The sequence below is a fragment of the Dipteris shenzhenensis genome, chromosome 8 (assembly GCF_047967505.1).
Source record: "Dipteris shenzhenensis isolate YYH24624 ecotype China chromosome 8, Dip_SZ_1.0, whole genome shotgun sequence".
In the NCBI taxonomy this organism is placed as follows: domain Eukaryota; kingdom Viridiplantae; phylum Streptophyta; class Polypodiopsida; order Gleicheniales; family Dipteridaceae; genus Dipteris; species Dipteris shenzhenensis.
This window is the reverse complement of record NC_141603.1, coordinates 36,454,643-36,472,635: the sequence shown is the minus strand read 5'-3', so window position 1 is coordinate 36,472,635 and position 17,993 is coordinate 36,454,643. Positions and strand designations below refer to the sequence as shown.

General features: G+C 46.1%; 1 protein-coding gene across 5 annotated transcripts in view; it reads left to right on the top strand.

Moving 5' to 3' along the window:
* The first annotated feature begins 1,232 nt into the window (after positions 1 to 1,232).
* Positions 1,233 to 17,993, top strand: part of LOC147899447 (carboxyl-terminal-processing peptidase 2, chloroplastic-like) — a 156,963-nt gene continuing 140,202 nt past the window's right edge. For 3 of the 5 annotated variants that reach the window (XM_087378392.1, XM_087378396.1, XM_087378395.1), the window contains exons 1-2: positions 1,233 to 1,602; positions 10,047 to 10,148. In XM_087378392.1, the coding sequence (XP_087234518.1) occupies positions 10,143 to 10,148 (6 nt within the window). In that variant the 5' untranslated portion in view covers positions 1,233 to 1,602; positions 10,047 to 10,142. Of the gene's footprint in view, positions 1,603 to 2,151; positions 2,174 to 10,046; positions 10,149 to 17,993 lie in introns of those variants that run through there. The other 2 variants (XM_087378393.1, XM_087378394.1) reach the window with 2 other exon arrangements.

Below are 17,993 nucleotides of genomic sequence, written 5' to 3'. Positions count from 1 at the left end.
CATAATCCAACTGCCATCAGACCCCAAGAACACAGGAGGGCTCCATGCTAAGCTACAGCTCAAACCTGGAATGATAGTTGAACTTTGTTCAGGGAATTTGAACATTGTTGATGGCCTTGTCAATGGAGGAGACGCCACTTTGTTGACTTGAGTCTTTCAATTTCTTGGAGAACACTAACGTTACCTTTAATCTGTCTCATCTCTAACTGTTGGGTTAGGTAGAGGTTGGATGGATCTTGCACACGTGACAATGCAATGTAAGCAAAGCCATGTGATTTAATGCTCGTAGGATCAAAAGCCAAGTAGTCCATGGAAAGGCCTTGGGAATGATAAATTGATTGTGCTGCTACTGCGAGTGTAGTGGAAATTGATGCCTGCAAATTGTGTTGAGAAGGTTTTTCCCTATTTGGAATTCATGGGTGACTTGGAAGATTGGCGTCCAAAATGGATGAGTTTTGCTTGTTTTAAAACATTGTGTTCATGCCAATTTGTTTGTTCGTGAAACAAATTCATACAATGAATGGTTTCTTCACCATGTTAGAGTCCATGACACCACTTTCTATAGTCCTTAAACACAAGGACATTCCAAAAGCACAAACAAGACATCCTCTTCTCCTCATCTCCTTGCATTACAAATCTTTTGTCTCCAAGAAGTACACCCTCAACCCTCAAATGACACAGACATCCCAAACTTCAAACAAATCATTGGAACAAAGGGTCATGGAAATTCAAGTAACTAGAAATAGACCTTGTTCACACACAATACTACTTCCACGAGGGCGTTGATTGCTTGATAATAGTTTTCCAATGTCCAACCCTCAACAAAATCGCTACATTGAACATTTATAAGTCCACAAACCAATACACTACTTGACTTATTAGATGGCATCCTCAACTACTTGAATTAGAACACTCCCACATACATCTTGGGAAACTTCAACATAGACCATAGAATCCAAACATCTAATATGCAAAAACTCCACATGCACATTGGATCACATATGGACAAATAGACTCATCGAGAATTCCCTGAAAGGAACAAGCGACACATACTAGTCCGACCATTCCCTAAGATACACTAGTCTTCCAAATAGATAAAATTAGACCCAGATGTGGAAGGTACTTTCAAGATGTGGAAGGTCTAATGAAAGTAATTCACCTTGTTTACTGATATGTGTAGAGAAATTGGCAAAAACCAAAAAACTTAATGGTAAGATTAGACCGAACTCCCTTAACCTTCTTCTATCTTCAAACTGAACCCAGACACAACGTCTCCAGCTCCATTGCATTTGCTCACGGGAATCAACACTGAGTAGCTTCCCTCGGTGCTGCATAGATGCCATTGCAGGCGCACCTGTGCCAGAAGAAGACCACCACCATCATAGTAGACATTCGAAGGTCCAGCCCCCCCCCTGAAGCTGTCGCCTCTATGTTGCATTCAGAACTTTAGAATTCCCGAACACGTCCTACGTTCTCTGTTTGTTGTTGTCTCAAGAACCGCCTGAGCAGTCTAGCTCGCATCTCTGGCCTGCCCGCTGGCCCTGCTCCATCAAAATCGCCCTGAAATCGTTTGACCACCGAGCGCAAGCAAAAGAGAACAAGGTGCTCCTTTTCAATCCTCTCAAATGCTTTTGCCAGGCCCTCAAAAAATTTGTGTCGCTTTGTGGGTAGGATATCGCACTACCATCTCCAGGGTGTCCCAGGGACTATGAGAAGCCTGGTGGTGTTCTGCATTGGAGGATTGTAGACAATCCTTATCCCTAGACCGCGTGAAATCGTAGGTAATCCTTCCAACCATCAAGAAACGATCGCAGCCATTAATGCTACCCATCCAACCGTTCCAACAGTTGTTTGCTAACTTTATCTCACCTCTCAGCTGTGCTTCCCTCCCACAAAAATGGAACATAAAATCTGGAAGCTAGCTCAGGTTTATATGTAAGGCAAGGGTGTTGCAAGATGCCATTATGCAACACTATCTCAGCAGTGAACTGATCGGAAATACACCACCCCAAGCAGACCCCGTTAGCTAAAGAAGGGCAAACGTCCATCCATGGATTGCGATTCGCTACGATGTCAGACAAAGGAGAGGCCAAAAAACGGGCTCTCAAAAAAACCAGCTAATAGACACTAGCATAGCCATGGGGGGGACGTGGATTCATGATCTTCTTCCGAGGTACTCTTTTTGTTTGTTTATGATTTTGTGGATGAGGTTCTATGCGTTGTAGCTTTGCCAGTTTCTTTTGAAGCCTCAGTGTGAGTTGTGTGCGGTCTTCATCATCGATTATTGATTTGTTTGAGTTCTTGTGTGTGTCTCTTTTTCTTTTGCTGCTTCTGTTGCTAGCGGTCCTTCTTGTCCTTCAGGTTTTGCTTTTGGTGGGTGGGTTTTTGTTGTCCCCAGTAGGGTCACCAAACTTTTATTCAGCAGGGAAGGCACATTACTAGTAGGGAGGTCGGGTTTTCATCTCATTCTTCAAGCAAAAGGCCTGGGCGTCACCATTTTGCCCTTTCAGAGCCCCATAGGCCTGCTAAGCTGTAGCCGTGTGGGTGTGGAATTATTCTCCATCCCAAGACAGGCTGGCTTTTCACTCAATGTGCTACCGTTTGTACTTCTCCTTTAGAATCTTTTCTCCTAGCTTCACTACGTTTCACTACCGCTGATAGACTGTAAGGCTCCCAATGAAATCATTTTATCTCTGTGTATTTTTTGCTCTCAGCTCCTTGAAAAGACTTAGTATGTTTTATCTGCTAGCACAGAGAGCATTGGTTCAAATAGTTTAACAGCTCACACTGAGCTGGATCTGTTCCGTGTCTTGGTATTCAGCTAGACTCAACATTTGTACCCTCGTAGCAGCAAAGCTCAAGGTTCGAATCTCGGATTGGTGGTTGTTCTCATTCTTTGGTTTGAAGCTATTTTGTTTCCTCTTTTGTCTAAGTTTTCCTTCTTTCCTTTGTAGCATGTCATAGTTGTGTGCTTCCCTCATTTTATTTGGTTTAGTCAGCCTTGGTTGTGTCGTTTCTTCTCCTTCACATATGTTTTAGTCGCAATGGTTGGTTTATTGTTATATCAACTTTGGGTTGATTCTCAAGGCTAGTTTGTAGCTCATTTGATTAATTGCCTTGTATTCCAGTTGCGCTTTGCTCTTGGTCTATGATTTGCTCTTGGTCTATGATTTTCTTGCTTGAGCTTTGTAGGAGTGATGTTCGAAGCTTGTGGTTGAGTTGCTAAGTTTTTTTGTGTGTTTTGAGTTATTCTTCTCGGTGGCTTTTTTCATTGGGTTTGTTGTATTTTGTGTTGATCAAGACTAAATTACTTTCTTGGCCTTCTAGAGTGGCATGTAGGCTCATCAATCCATCCATGTGAGATTGTTTGTTTCATTAATCCATATCAAATCGTCCTCCAAACCATTGGAACCTAATATGGAGGTTGTTAAAAGCTATCCTGTTGTGGTTAGTAGCAACAGAACCGATTAAAGGAGGCACGTGTGTTGAATGGGACTCAATCCAGGGACTATAAATAAAAAATTGTGATTTAGGAGGATGTATGGGCTTTTGAAACCCACAATGGACTAAGGATAGTGCTATTGCTAAAGCTTTCTCTAATGCTTTAGATGGAGAGGGAAATTATAAGTAGTAATGGTAATGGGTTATATGTATCCTAGGTGATGAGAGCATTGTCATGTAAAGAGCCTAGGAAAGATCAAAGTAACATTGATTTTTAAAAGGTATTGAATGTATCACCTTTGTGCACATACATACATACATACATACATACATCTATATATATATATTCATGGATGCTCAAGTATGTGGATGTTTATACTATGGTCTACACCCATTGTTGGGGGTGCTGATGATGTTAGTGGGATGCCATAGTAGCTAGTCCCTGGTATGCGTGATGGAGTTTATATTCTAGTCTTACAAAGGTATATGTCATGATTGGATATATTCTAGTCTTACAAATATGTCATAGTAGCTAGTCCTTGGTATAGTGATGGAGTTTACGGTTTTCAACCTTATGAGTGACTATCATGAGATTGAAACTGCACTATGCGTTGTATTTTAGAGGATGAGTTTGGGCATGTTCTAGTCTTACAAAGGTATATTCTAGTCTTACAAAGGTATAAGTCATAGTAGCTAGTCCCTGATGTAGTGATGGAGGTTATGGTTTTCAACCTTATGAGTGACTATCATGAGATTGAAACTGCACTATGCGTTGTATTTTAGAGGATGAGTTTGGGTATGTTCCTGGAGACACACACACACTCATCAGCCTATTATGGGATGATGATCTTGTAATATAAAGCAACACACACACACACACACACACACTTTTTTTATAGTAAAATCCAGTGCTGTGTATTTATAATGTCATAACTTTACAAGAGGGAAAGTCTCCAAGATGGAGAGTATTCCACAGATCAGAAGCATAAAAAGAAAAGCTCAATGCAAGATGCATGTATATCACCCTCATGGCAGGCATCATATAAAGATTGCCGCAATGAGGCTCTAAAGGATTCATATGACTTTAGAAACTGACGGCCCAAATATGCCAAATTATGTTCTTCCTAGATTGTCCAAAGAGCCCAATATCTCACCCATGAGAAAAAGAGTGAGTATTGAGATAAAGACGTCCTAAATCTGCCAAATAACCAAAAAAGTTTCCCAAATATGTGACTCGGGAAACGGAGGCGAACATGATCTGAAATTTTCCCCAGGAGGTTCCGAGTAGACTGACAATGCCAAAGTAGATGAAGGACAGTCTCTGAAGGAGCGTGACACCGTAGGCAAGTGGGTGAAGCAATGTGACGTTTAGCAAGTGTGATTCCCACTGACAGTGTGCCAGTCAAGCATCTCCAAAGAAAAAGTCTTTGTTTCAAAGGCATTTTACACCTCCATATTAGTCGGAGATTCTTCCGCCACCATGAAAGAGGCCGCCTGATATGCCACAGAGTATTAGCATATTGATGAACAGTGGGGTACAATTTCCAATCCATAAGCCTGTCTGTGTTAGCCACAGGGGGAATAGGTAGGAAAGGATGCAAGAGATCAGCAATTTTCTTCCATATCAACCTGTGGTGCATTCCCAATGCATAAGTGGCAGAGGCCTGAGGAAAAGATAAAATATGGCCATGATCATCTACCACGTCATTGATGTATCTGATTCCCAATTTCATGAGATTATATGCCCTAACCGGTTCCTGTAAAGCAAGTGGAGTGTCAAAGATGGCACTCCAATGAATACTTTCTTTCCGCATTGAGTTTGTCCCCGAATGATTATCAGGAGTCCATTTGACTTTAGAAAGCACTTGTTTCCAGTCCAGTATCAAAGCAGTAGAGAAAGGGCATCCAGGAATCTTCCCTACAAATCTCCCAATGACAACCTCCCAATGATCAGTAGTCCAATGGCCATAAGCATTTGTCCTCATGTTGACACACATGGATGCTATCATACAAGTCCATGGCTGTTTTTGACGGAAAAAGGTATTGAGCATAGTCGCCTTCCTTGCAAGTACATGATATCTGATATTTAGAACATTAAGTCCTCCATGCATCTTAGGGGAGCACACCATTTCCATCTTCAGCAGTCTCAATGCTTTCACAGCAGTTTTTGTCTTCCATAACAGCTCCATAGCTTGAGACATAAAAGCTGAGATATCTCAATGTAGTAAAGGCAAGAAGAACTGAACATAAGACATTACAATAGACTGGACTATTCTGAGCCTAACATGAAGTGGCCAAGTAGAAATTTTCCAATAGTCCAATTTATGTTGAAGTCTTTGGAAGATCCATTTTAGCTGCTGCTTCCTGGTGATATGCCATCCTATAGGATATCCCAAATGCCTGACAACCTCTTTGGAATGCACTATCTGACCAGGCCAGAGAATAGAATGCGAGTCACATTGTTTCAGTGGAAGCAATTTGGATTTGTCAAAATTGATATGCAATCCCGCTGCTAATCCATACAATGATAATGTGGCCATAAGCATGCGGACTTCCCGAGGAGAGTTCTGTGGCATAAAAAAGGAATCATCAGCATATGCCTGTGCCAAAAAGGATGCAGCCCCAGGGATTTTAAGACCAGTCATTTGTCCTGTGCTTGTAAGGTGATCAAGATACATCAGGAGGGGATGAGTCGCAATGGCATAGAAAAGAGCACTAAGGGGGCAGCCCTGTCTGACTGATCTACCCAATGTCCATGACCGAGATAGATGGCTTCTGAGAATGCACTGAGAAGTAGAGCCAGAATAAAGCCAATAAATTGCATTTGCAATCTTGGGACCAAATCCCAACTTTGTCATACACACACACACACACACACACACACACATGCACACACACACACACAGAGTCTTCACCAGCATTGTAGCTTGAATGAAGAGAACGTGGACTATCTTTTAATTAGCGTTTGCCACGAGCGAGTTTGCCCTTTACTCTCCAAAGTGCTAAAAGAAACGAGCTTTGTATAAATGGATGCTCAAGTATGTGTGGGTGTGTGGATATTTATGTGTGAGAGCATAGGTTTATATTGGTCATTGGGCATTGATGATGTTGGTGACTAAATTGAGATTGAAATTGCACTATGTGTTGTAGTTTAATAGGATGAGTTTGGGCATGTTCTTGGATTCATCTAGGTTTATCTTCCCGTCGTTTTAGTGGACATGCAAATCTCACCTTGTGAAGTTTTCTTTTCTGCTCTTTCTCTCCTCTCTAGTTTCCTCTCTTTTTCTCTCTCTTTCTCTCCTCTTCCTCTTCTCTTTCCCCCTTCTTTCTGCAACACCATTCTGTTGTGGTGCGTATGGCACATTGCATTGATGAATTGTACCACAAGATACTAAAAATCAGCAAACTCTTGGGACATACACTCACCCACCTTGTCAGTGCAGAGTATAACCAGCTTGTGTCCACTTTCATTCTCAGCCATAGTAAGAAATTGTTTAAAGCATGCAAAGACATGTGACTTGGATTTTAATGGATAAATGCAAGTATGACGGGGAAGTCATCCACGAAAGTGACAATGTATAAACATCACCGATAGATGCTGTCCACATTGGACCACACACATCAATGTGAATCAATGCAACTTGTGGGATGCACCAACAAGCCCATCTTTAGGGAAGGAAACGAATGGATTTTCCAAGTAAGCATACCTCACAAGCATGTTTGGATAATGCATGCATCTTGTGGAGATCAACAACCATAATTTGTGAATGTAACCTGGCCAGATTCCCATAGTTTAGATGCCCAAAACACTCATGCCACAATTGAGTGTGTGCAATAAGAGAATCCCCTCTTGCAAGTGCTTTTGTGACTCTCTCTGATGATGATTATGATGATAGTGACGATGGAGATGACTATTACTCTGATATGACTATGTAGCATCTATCTTTTGTTTTCTGCATGGGTGTTGATGCTCGATAGTAGCTCCACCCTTTCAGCTTGCTTGTATCAAGTTTCTCACAGTCTTCATGACTGTTACTCTGATATGACTATGTAGCATCTATCTTTTGTTTTCAGCATGGGTGTTGATACTCGATAGTAGCTCCACCCTTTCAGCTTGCTTGTATCAGGTTTCTCACAGTCTCATAGACCCATGGGTCTTCCGAAGACTTTTATAAACTTTCTTACTTACTTTCTTTCTCTCATAGGCATCAAGTCTGTAAAGACCTCTAGTCAATGTTCCAGTGATGACAATGGTGTTGCCATTTCTGAAATCATAAATGGCACAATCGTAAACCATTAAAAATAACTCTAAATATCCGGATGTAGCAATAGTTGAAATGGATATGAGATTCTTTTTATTGCCTGGAACATATAAAACATCTGAAGAGAGCTTGGATTACCAGATGCTGAAGTAAGCTCAACTTGTCCTGTACCTTTCATGGCATAAAAAGCATTATTGACACAAGTCACAGTGCCCACCTTAGGTGCATCATTCAAAGAAAGAAACAACTTTTACATGAAGTTATGTACTAAGAAGCACCACTATCAAAGTATCAAGTACTAAATCAGTGAAAGCCATGCATGAATCATGAACTGAAGGATTATACTAGCATGTGACAACAACAGCCCAATCAGAATGAGCAATATTTGCTGATTTATCCTTCTCACATTAAGATGAAGCATCAGTAACTGCAAGGATAGACTGCTTCTTCTCAGAAGTGTTACCAGAATTATTCTTGGGTTTCCAACAAGACTTTGCTTTCTTCCATTACGCTTATGATGGTAGCAAATGCTTGATCACCATTGATGGAGGCATTTCGATTTGCACGGCTTTGCTCTTCCTGCAACAACAAACTCATAAGCTGATCAAAAGGTATAATGGTTGGGATTTCCCATTGCCACCAACCTCAAAGTGGTTGCAAACCTCTGATATGAGTCAGGAAGTCCATTAAGTGTTGTGGTCACAATCTGACTATCTGGCACAACTTCATCAATGTTGAATTGAGTCAGGAAGTCCACTAAGTGTCGTGGTCACAGTCTGACTATCTGGCACGACTTCATCAATGTTGGCAGCCAATGGTTTCTTAAAGTCCTTTGGTTAAATATGTATCCATGCTTTCTCCCTCTTCCATTTTCAAGGCATCCAACTGGTTTCTCAATTATGAATAAAGAGGTCAATGTATCCCAAGGACCCTTTGCGATTTTGCTAGACCTGATGCACTCTTTTAACCGACAAAGCAATTAAAGCATGAGCATGTGCATCTCATCCATCCCATTTGAATTGTTCTTGAGCTGGAGCCAAAAGAGCAGAAGTGTTGGAAGATGAAGAATTAACAACATTACCACCATCCGTAGGGATAGATGTACGGGCAGGTACTTGTGACGAAGGGTCCACCTCAAAACCTTGCAATAATATTCCACAAGTTCATGGCTACCAATACATGATGCATCATGTAGAACCACATTGGGCAGTTGGTGCCATCTAACTTGTCTTTAGGGGCATGCGTTCCAAAGAGATCATTGTTCTATTACTTCCCCCCCTTGAATTCCACTGCATGTTAATCAAATCCTCTTGTGCAATTTGGTTTCTTCTTGGAATCCCAATGCGTGTTGGCCTTGTTTTAGTTGATCAAGTCATCATCAAGTTTAAACGTTCATGCTGTCCTTTGCTATGCACTGTCTACATGTTCGCAAAAAGGGAGGTTTATAGATGACTACATGTTCTCCTCCAATGTGACAACGGCAGTTTGGAACAACCGAGTGAAGGTGACTTACAATTGTAGCTCCACAATGAGCAGTAGTTTCACAATGAACAGTAGTTTGTCTATGGCGACAAACGGCAGAACAGTAGCTCGTGCAAGACAACAAGTCTGTCTATGATGACGAACAGCGGAACAATAGCTCCGTGCAAGATAAAATGTCTATCTACGGCAAGGCACGGCACACAAGGAGCAACTAGAGCATAGCAGCAACCGGGGGTGCACTGGCGGTGCACAATAAAGCTGAAGCTCAGCAAAATCTATGACAGGCACCACCAACAGCAGTAGCGCAGAGACATACTGACAGTGCACGGATACATGTTTAAAGGATGGTTTGAACAGCACCAACTAGTTTGAAGGGGCCATACTAGATCAAGAAACCCGCTCTGATATCATTGCTAGGAAGTTGAGGCTAAAGAACAGAGTAGCAGCAAAGCGTACATAGATTGCAGAATGGAAATCAAATGAAAGTATAAGCCATAATAATGACTAATCCTAGTGCAGGACTACGGTAGACTAATAGTACTAGAAGTCATATGACTAAGTGTCCCAAAATTACGAGAACTAGAAGTATTAGGCCTACAAGGCCATATCATATAGGTATATTATTTCTTTAGACATAGTTAAAGATAATCTTTTCTCCTATTCTTGCAGAGGGCTTTTTTTTGCATGAGTGGTTGAATATAAGACACTTGATCTAAGTAGTGCTTTTATAATTGATTTTTTACCGGATCATTTTTCTTTCTTGAAGTCTCTAGAAAACTTTATGTTTGTGTTTTGTGAAAAAGCTAGCACCGCTACTTTCCATGCTAGCTAATTGTTTACTTTTGTTGTGGATGGGTGTAGGCTAGCGGCAGTTCCTCAAGGTTTTTAGCTTCCTTGGAGAGGCTTTACTGGAGGATGCTCATGGCTCGTTTATGTTGTTGAGGCTATCCCGATAAAATGACGGTTGATAATACTAATCCTTGTCTATCTTAGTATTGTGTTTTGTGGCCTTTAATTTTAATTTGGTTTGCAATTATATTTTTCAAAGTTATTTTAATTTCTTTTTGGCAGCAATATTCTTAATTCAATACTCATGGACATGCTAGTCTTTGGTTTTCCTTGGAAATTCTCGGAGGAAATTCTCGGCTCAATTGGAGCTACTCTCAAAAGGACCTAAGGGAAGACCTTTTTTCTTCTTTCCTTCCCCAATGGAGTAAACTTGACATGCCATGATATGGTACTCTAGATGTAGTTTTATCACATGCCTTCATGTGGTATTCTAGCTATAGTTTATCACATCATCGTTATATGGAGCAATTGTTAGCATTACAAATAATTCACAAGCACGCAGGCATAATGCTTATTGTTAAGTCAAGATATGCAAGTAAGCATGCATGATCTCTATATACCGCAAATGCATTGTAAGACCAACCTTGTCTTGAAACATCCTTCTCTTCAAAGGTGAAGTGTGTGAGATACAAAACTGAGATTGGCTCCTTTATTAACATGCCAAGCTGGATTAGTCAATAAACGATGAGGTCATACTTCAGGCCTTGGGTGTGGGTCCACCCCTTACCTTTCATTGTATCTCATCTTGCTAGTCTCGTAGACCCTTTGGACTTTCAGAAACATTACTAAACTGTCTTTCTTTGTTTCTTCCTTTCTTCAAGCCAAGATTTATCTGAGAAGAAAGGGGCCATAATGGACTTTGTGCAGTAGAAAGTGCTGGACACTTTGTGGAGAGGATATAATGGCAAAATGGTTTTAAAAGAAAGAGATCAACCCCATGTTAACATAGAATGAGCAACGGTACCTCATTGAATACATCACCATGTACAAGAGATGGGCTATTTGCAGATTTACAATCATCTCCCTTGACCGAGAGGTAGAGACTGGTAGATGGACAGACAGCTCTTGCAAAAGAGGCTCTGTTAAATCTGTGAGGACAGTTTTATCGAGGACAAGCATCACTCTATATGGTAGTGTCAGGGATACTCCGTGATCAGATTTGCACAGGATAGGAAGAAAGTAATACCACATGACAATCTAACCTTTCTCTTCCTCCCAACATGATAGGTCCATCTTTTTTTAACAGAGAAAAGGAATTTCTATTAATGCTTAAAATCCAAGCATACAAATTGGCAAAATCAGAAAGGTGCCAATTGTGGCCAAAAACAAAACGGGCTGAAAGAAAACCCACGTGTTGCCAGAGATTCCCGCTCACTGCCAAGGGATTCTCTGTAACAGGGGCTAACAACCACGGTGGTGGACTATACAGCCAGCGAATCCCTTGCGGCGTGAGATCATAAAATACACCTGCAGGCCAAGCCTTGCAGAAACGTGCCCGCCTATCGTCAGTAGCTCGAGAACCTGGAACGCCGCACTCCCAAATGGATCGCAGCGTACAAATGATATCCTGCCAAATGGCAACCAGCGTAGCCATCGGAGGAACATGGTGCTGGCCCATGACCCAGCTGCAACGGGCCACCCAGATGTTCCAGGCCGTGATGCTGGCCACCGTCTTCCAGACACCATCCTCTCGACTGAGGGGGATGGTGAAAAGGGGGGGGGGAGTAGCCAAGTGAAGCTCAATGCTGTGAATGCTCCGACCCTGTATCCAATAAGCTGGCGAGACCGTGTCTATGGAGAAGGCGTGGCCCCCTTTGTAAGCCAAGCTGCCATACCCCACGTGAAATCTCTCTGCATGCTCTGAAGCTGTGCTACAATCCGAAGTGCTCCGAGCCAAATCCGCTGAGCTGCTGGGCAGCTCCATAAGCAGTGAGGAATAGTCTACATAGCTCCAAGTGTACATCTGTGGCAGCTGCCATCCACCCGCATCTGCTCAAGCCACGGGCCCATTGGGAGACCACCGTGTGCGACCATCTAGAAGAAATGGCATATCTTCCGTGGACGTAGGCTAGACCACAGGCTGGCCCAAAATCTGGATCTAACCTCCTTGGGCACCTGTTGCGCACTCTAGTGTCTCTCTCGTGAAGGGGTCCAGGCCATTGCATCCATCTGGATGCGACGTCCTATTCGTGTGGTGTACGAGAAGAAAGGCACCTCCTCCACTCTCTCTGAGAGACCTGCTCTGACCGGCCATAACCACTCTCCAGGGTCCCACTATATCTCGCTGAGAGGGCGTCCCTCCCATAACCATAGTCTCCAGCGGGGGGCATCTAGGTCTGTGATGCAAGAAGGGTCGATCGACCACTCCTTTCCCAAGCGTCCCACTACTCTGACCCTCTGCCAACCCACCTGGCCTAACACCCCGTCCATCTCCTAATCCCCTGCGATCCAGGGCTGCAGTAGTCCGCCCAGTCCCACATCATAGAACTGCGCGCTCGTGGGGGTTGGCGACTGCGGGCACAGCTGAATCCTTAGAGGTACACCCGCCCTAGAGAACTGTCCTAGCTAGTGCGCTGGAGTGAAAACCTGCAGTCCCTCCCTCCAAGAGTCCGGAATAGCTGCCTCTATCTTCACCTTCCTCTGGTGCGCCCCTCTCAGATGAGAAAGGACCTCCAATCGTGCCTTTGCCTCTGTTGGGAGTCTAGACCACGTCCGTAGGGAGCGAGCTGGGCCGTTGTCCCACTGTGCCCAGCCAATGTGTAGCCACTGCCCTAGCATCAAACCATCTTGGTCTCTGACCTCCGGGTGCTAGATAAGCGGATGGCATGCAAACTCCTTTGCGTACCAGGGGCTGACTCGGATGAGACCTCCTGATATCCGTTGCCAAACCCTCAAGAGACTCCTCATCAGGGGTGAGCCCTTCCTCGTGAGAGGGGCCTCCGAAAAGATCCACCTGTGGGACGGCTGTCACTGACCACTTATGTAGGGGTTGTTCCTTAAGAGACCACGCTGCAGGGGAAGTTTCTAGGGCTCCATGCCTGGAGTGAGACCCCTGACTATCAACTTGCCCAATAGGGCTCTGCTCTGCGTCTCTGGATCTATAATACCCAGGCCTCCCTGTGCCTGTGGTAGTACCATGGTCTGCCACGCAACTCTAGCTTTGGTGTTGTGAGTGCCATCTGATCCTGCTCAAAGGAAGTTACGCACCAAGCGTCTCAACTGTCCCATGCAACCCCTGTGAAAACACCAGCAAGAGGCTATGTACCAGGCTGTGGCCAACAGGACCTGGTTAGCCACCAAGGCCCCGCCTGCGAGAGAGAGTTTGGCTGAGCTCTAGTAAACAAGCGCCTCATGCTTTCAAGGACCGGGGCTATCTGTTGCTTTGCGGAGTTGTCAATGCCCACATGGCATCCCAAGTCTCGCCAACTGGCCACTCGGGATCCACCTAAAGCCTACCAATGCGCCCCATTGAAGAATCTCCTGGGACTCCTTAGTCACTGAAAGAAAACCGACTGATTTGCCCTAGTTGATCCTTGCCCCTGAGGCGGTGCAATAAACCTCTAGAGCCCCCCTGACCGCATCTAGATTCTTCTCCGGACCCTCCACATACAAGGCCGTATCATCTGCGAATTTCGAGTCCAAAAGCTCCTCCTCCTGTCTGATCGGTAACCTCATCCCTCTCAGGCCAACCGTCTGCAACCTCAGGAAATAGCCCAACGCCTCCGCAACAAAGAGAAAGAGGAAGGGAGCTAGTGGGCAGCCCTGTCCCATGGAGCGGGTGAGCGAGAAGGCCTCCCCGGTGATTCGTTAACCCACCAATCAACATCTGACTGTAACTCCCTGCATATGAGGCGGAGACCCCTGATCCACCTGTCTGAGAAGCCTAATCTTTGCATTGTGCCCTCCAAGAAGGACCACTCTTCCCGATCGTAGGGCTTCTCAAAATCTAGCAGCAGGATCGCAAGGGGCTGCGCCTCCTCCCTGGCCCAATCCAGCGTCTCCCAAAAGGTGAAGATGTTGTCAAGGATGCTACGCTCCTGGACAAAACCTGTCTGCATGTCGTGGATGATGTCGACTAGATGGGGTCATAGCCGCAAACTTAAGACCTTGGTTAAGATCTTGTATGCGGTGTGTAGCAGAGTGATCGGTCTCCGCTGTCGAATGTCCGAGTGGTCCCCTCCCTTCAGGATCAAACAAATCCAGCCTCTGCTCAAGGACGGTGGGAGTGCTCCTGAGTCAAAGATCTCCTAAAAGGCCAGCCGAAGGGGGGTGTGCAAAAAGGGCCAAAAGCTCGTGAAGAAGACCGGGGACAGCCCACCCTCCCCTGGGCACTTTTGAGTCGGAAGTGCCTTGACCTGAAGCTCGTCATCTGTGAAGGGAGAATCCAACTAACTGCTCACGCCCTGAGAGACCATAGCTGGGACATGCTCCCATACCGCCTCGTGGGCCTCCTGCTCGTGGGGGGGCTTCTCCTCAGCCTGAAAAAGGTGTCGATACAAATCCGAAGCCAACTCCATCATCTCATGAGGGTCTGAAACCACCCTGCCGCTAGCATCTCTCAGTCTCTGCAACTGGGCACTTGCCGACCTAGGCCCCGTGGCCTGAAAGAACTGGCGGCTCATCCTAGCCCCCTGTTGTACCCAACGAGCACGAGCGGAATGGTAAGAATACTCAACCCTCCTTAACTCCGTGTCCTATAGCTCCAGACATGCACACTCATATTTGTCAGCAAGCCACTGGGACTCCGTGTCCTGCTCCCTGAGACGCTCAATGGAGGCTAAGTCACGCCTCAAATCTCTCTCTCTCTCTCTCTCTTGAAGGGAAAAACGACGGCGGAGAGCTTGGGTGCGGAGCTCCTCACTGCTCCTCTGAATCGCCTCGGCTGTCCAGGATGCCCAGCCACCCTCTGGAGTGTCCTATGGCTGCTGCCAAATCTCCGATATGACCTGCTGCACCTCCTCCTCTTGCATCAACGCATCTGGGATTTAAACCCACTTGGGAGCAGTTTATCTTTTCAGTCTGCGGCATGGACCCCTGGAGGGAGGCTGAGTTCTCTAGGACCCCTGGTAGTCTTAGTTTCTCCTTTGGCCAGCGTTAGCATGATGGATTGCTTGAGAGGCTGGATAGGAGATTGGGCCATGCATAGAGGGGGTTCCACAAGCATTCTTGCAGGGACTACCCTCTCAGACCACTCGCCGATTGTGCTACATTTGGAGCAGCCCCGTCGAGGGCTCCCACAAAGGTCTCGAAGAAAGTAGCACCCCCTTGTTTGTCTTCTCCGAACTCAAGATTGTTGAAGTCCCCTCCAACAATTCACGAGTCTACATCCGGGAGACAATCGGTCAAGCGCCTCCAGAAGGCCGGACGTTGCTGTCTACAAGCTGGGGCATACACGTTCAGGATCCCAATCCTGGGATCTCCCATTTGTAATCCCATTCAGACTGCTTTACCTGTAATGAGCTCCCCCTGGTCATACACCTTTGATGCAACAGCCACCCTCTGGAGTGTCCTATGGCTGCTGCCAAATCTCCGATATGACCTGCTGCACCTCCTCCTCTTGCAGCAACGCATCTGGGATTTAAACCCACTTGGGAGCAGTTTATCTTTTCAGTCTGCGGCATGGACCCTTGGAGGGAGGCTGAGTTCTCTAGGACCCCTGGTAGTCTTAGTTTCTCCTTTGGCCAGCGTTAGCATGATGGATTGCTTGAGAGGCTGGATAGGAGATTGGGCCATGCATAGAGGGGGTTCCACAAGCATTCTTGCAGGGACTACCCTCTCAGACCACTCGCCGATTGTGCTACATTTGGAGCAGCCCCGTCGAGGGCTCCCACAAAGGTCTCGAAGAAAGTAGCACCCCCTTGTTTGTCTTCTCCGAACTCAAGATTGTTGAAGTCCCCTCCAACAATTCACGAGTCTACATCCGGGAGACAATCGGTCAAGCGCCTCCAGAAGGCCGGACGTTGCTGTCTACAAGCTGGGGCATACACGTTCAGGATCCCAATCCTGGGATCTCCCATCTGTAATCCCATTCAGACTGCTTTACCTGTAATGAGCTCCCCCTACTCATACACCTTTGATGCAACCGCCTGGGAGACTGAAATGCAAACCCCTCCACTCCTTCCCACTGCGGGAGACCAGATCTCCGGGCCTCTCCCAAGAAGGAGGTGGCGTCTACGTCTGATGTCTGAGGCAAAAACACACGCTCTTGTACCAAAAGGAAATCCACAGCCTTGCGAACCACTGCTCTTTGTAACTCCTGGCGAAGTAACAAGTGCTGGGGTTGCTGACGTGTCCGATTGTGGAGTTCGTGCATGTTCCAACTCACCATGGTCCAACTCATGGGGAGGCGGGGGGGTGGAAAACAAGGCTCTCCTGTGCGAAGGAGCCTGCACTACAACCTCTTACTTCTGTCCAGGATGCCCAGCCACCCTTTGGAGTGTCCTATGGCTGCTGCCAAATCTCCGATATGACCTGCTGCACCTCCTCCTCTTGCAGCAACGCATCTGGGATTTAAACCCACTTGGGAGCAGTTTATCTTTTCAGTCTGCGGCATGGACCCTTGGAGGGAGGCTGAGTTCTCTAGGACCCCTGGTAGTCTTAGTTTCTCCTTTGGCTAGCGTTAGCATGATGGATTGCTTGAGAGGCTGGATAGGAGATTGGGCCATGCATAGAGGGGGTTCCACAAGCATTCTTGCAGGGACTACCCTCTCAGACCACTCGCCGATTGTGCTACATTTGGAGCAGCCCCGTCGAGGGCTCCCACAAAGGTCTCGAAGAAAGTAGCACCCCCTTGTTTGTCTTCTCCGAACTCAAGATTGTTGAAGTCCCCTCCAACAATTCACGAGTCTACATCCGGGAGACAATCGGTCAAGCGCCTCCAGAAGGCCGGACGTTGCTGTCTACAAGCTGGGGCATACACGTTCAGGATCCCAATCCTGGGATCTCCCATCTGTAATCCCATTCAGACTGCTTTACCTGTAATGAGCTCCCCCTAGTCATACACCTTTGATGCAACCGCCTGGGAGACTGAAATGCAAACCCCTCCACTCCTTCCCACTGCGGGAGACCAGATCTCCAGGCCTCTCCCAGGAAGGAGGTGGCGTCTACGTCTGATGTCTGAGGCAAAAACACACGCTCTTGTACCAAAAGGAAATCCACAGCCTTGCGAACCACTGCTCTTTGTAACTCCTGGCGAAGTAACAAGTGCTGGGGTTGCTGACGTGTCCGATTGTGGAGTTCGTGCATGTTCCAACTCACCATGGTCCAACTCATGGGGAGGCGGGGGGGTGGAAAACAAGGCTCTCCTGTGCGAAGGAGCCTGCACTACAACCTCTGACTTCTGTCCAGGATGCCCAGCCACCCTTTGGAGTGTCCTATGGCTGCTGCCAAATCTCCGATATGACCTGCTGCACCTCCTCCTCTTGCAGCAACGCATCTGGGATTTAAACCCACTTGGGAGCAGTTTATCTTTTCAGTCTGCGGCATGGACCCTTGGAGGGAGGCTGAGTTCTCTAGGACCCCTGGTAGTCTTAGTTTCTCCTTTGGCCAGCGTTAGCATGATGGATTGCTTGAGAGGCTGGATAGGAGATTGGGCCATGCATAGAGGGGGTTCCACAAGCATTCTTGCAGGGACTACCCTCTCAGACCACTCGCCGATTGTGCTACATTTGGAGCAGCCCCGTCGAGGGCTCCCACAAAGGTCTCGAAGAAAGTAGCACCCCCTTGTTTGTCTTCTCCGAACTCAAGATTGTTGAAGTCCCCTCCAACAATTCACGAGTCTACATCCGGGAGACAATCGGTCAAGCGCCTCCAGAAGGCCGGACGTTGCTGTCTACAAGCTGGGGCATACACGTTCAGGATCCCAATCCTGGGATCTCCCATCTGTAATCCCATTCAGACTGCTTTACCTGTAATGAGCTCCCCCTACTCATACACCTTTGATGCAACCGCCTGGGAGAC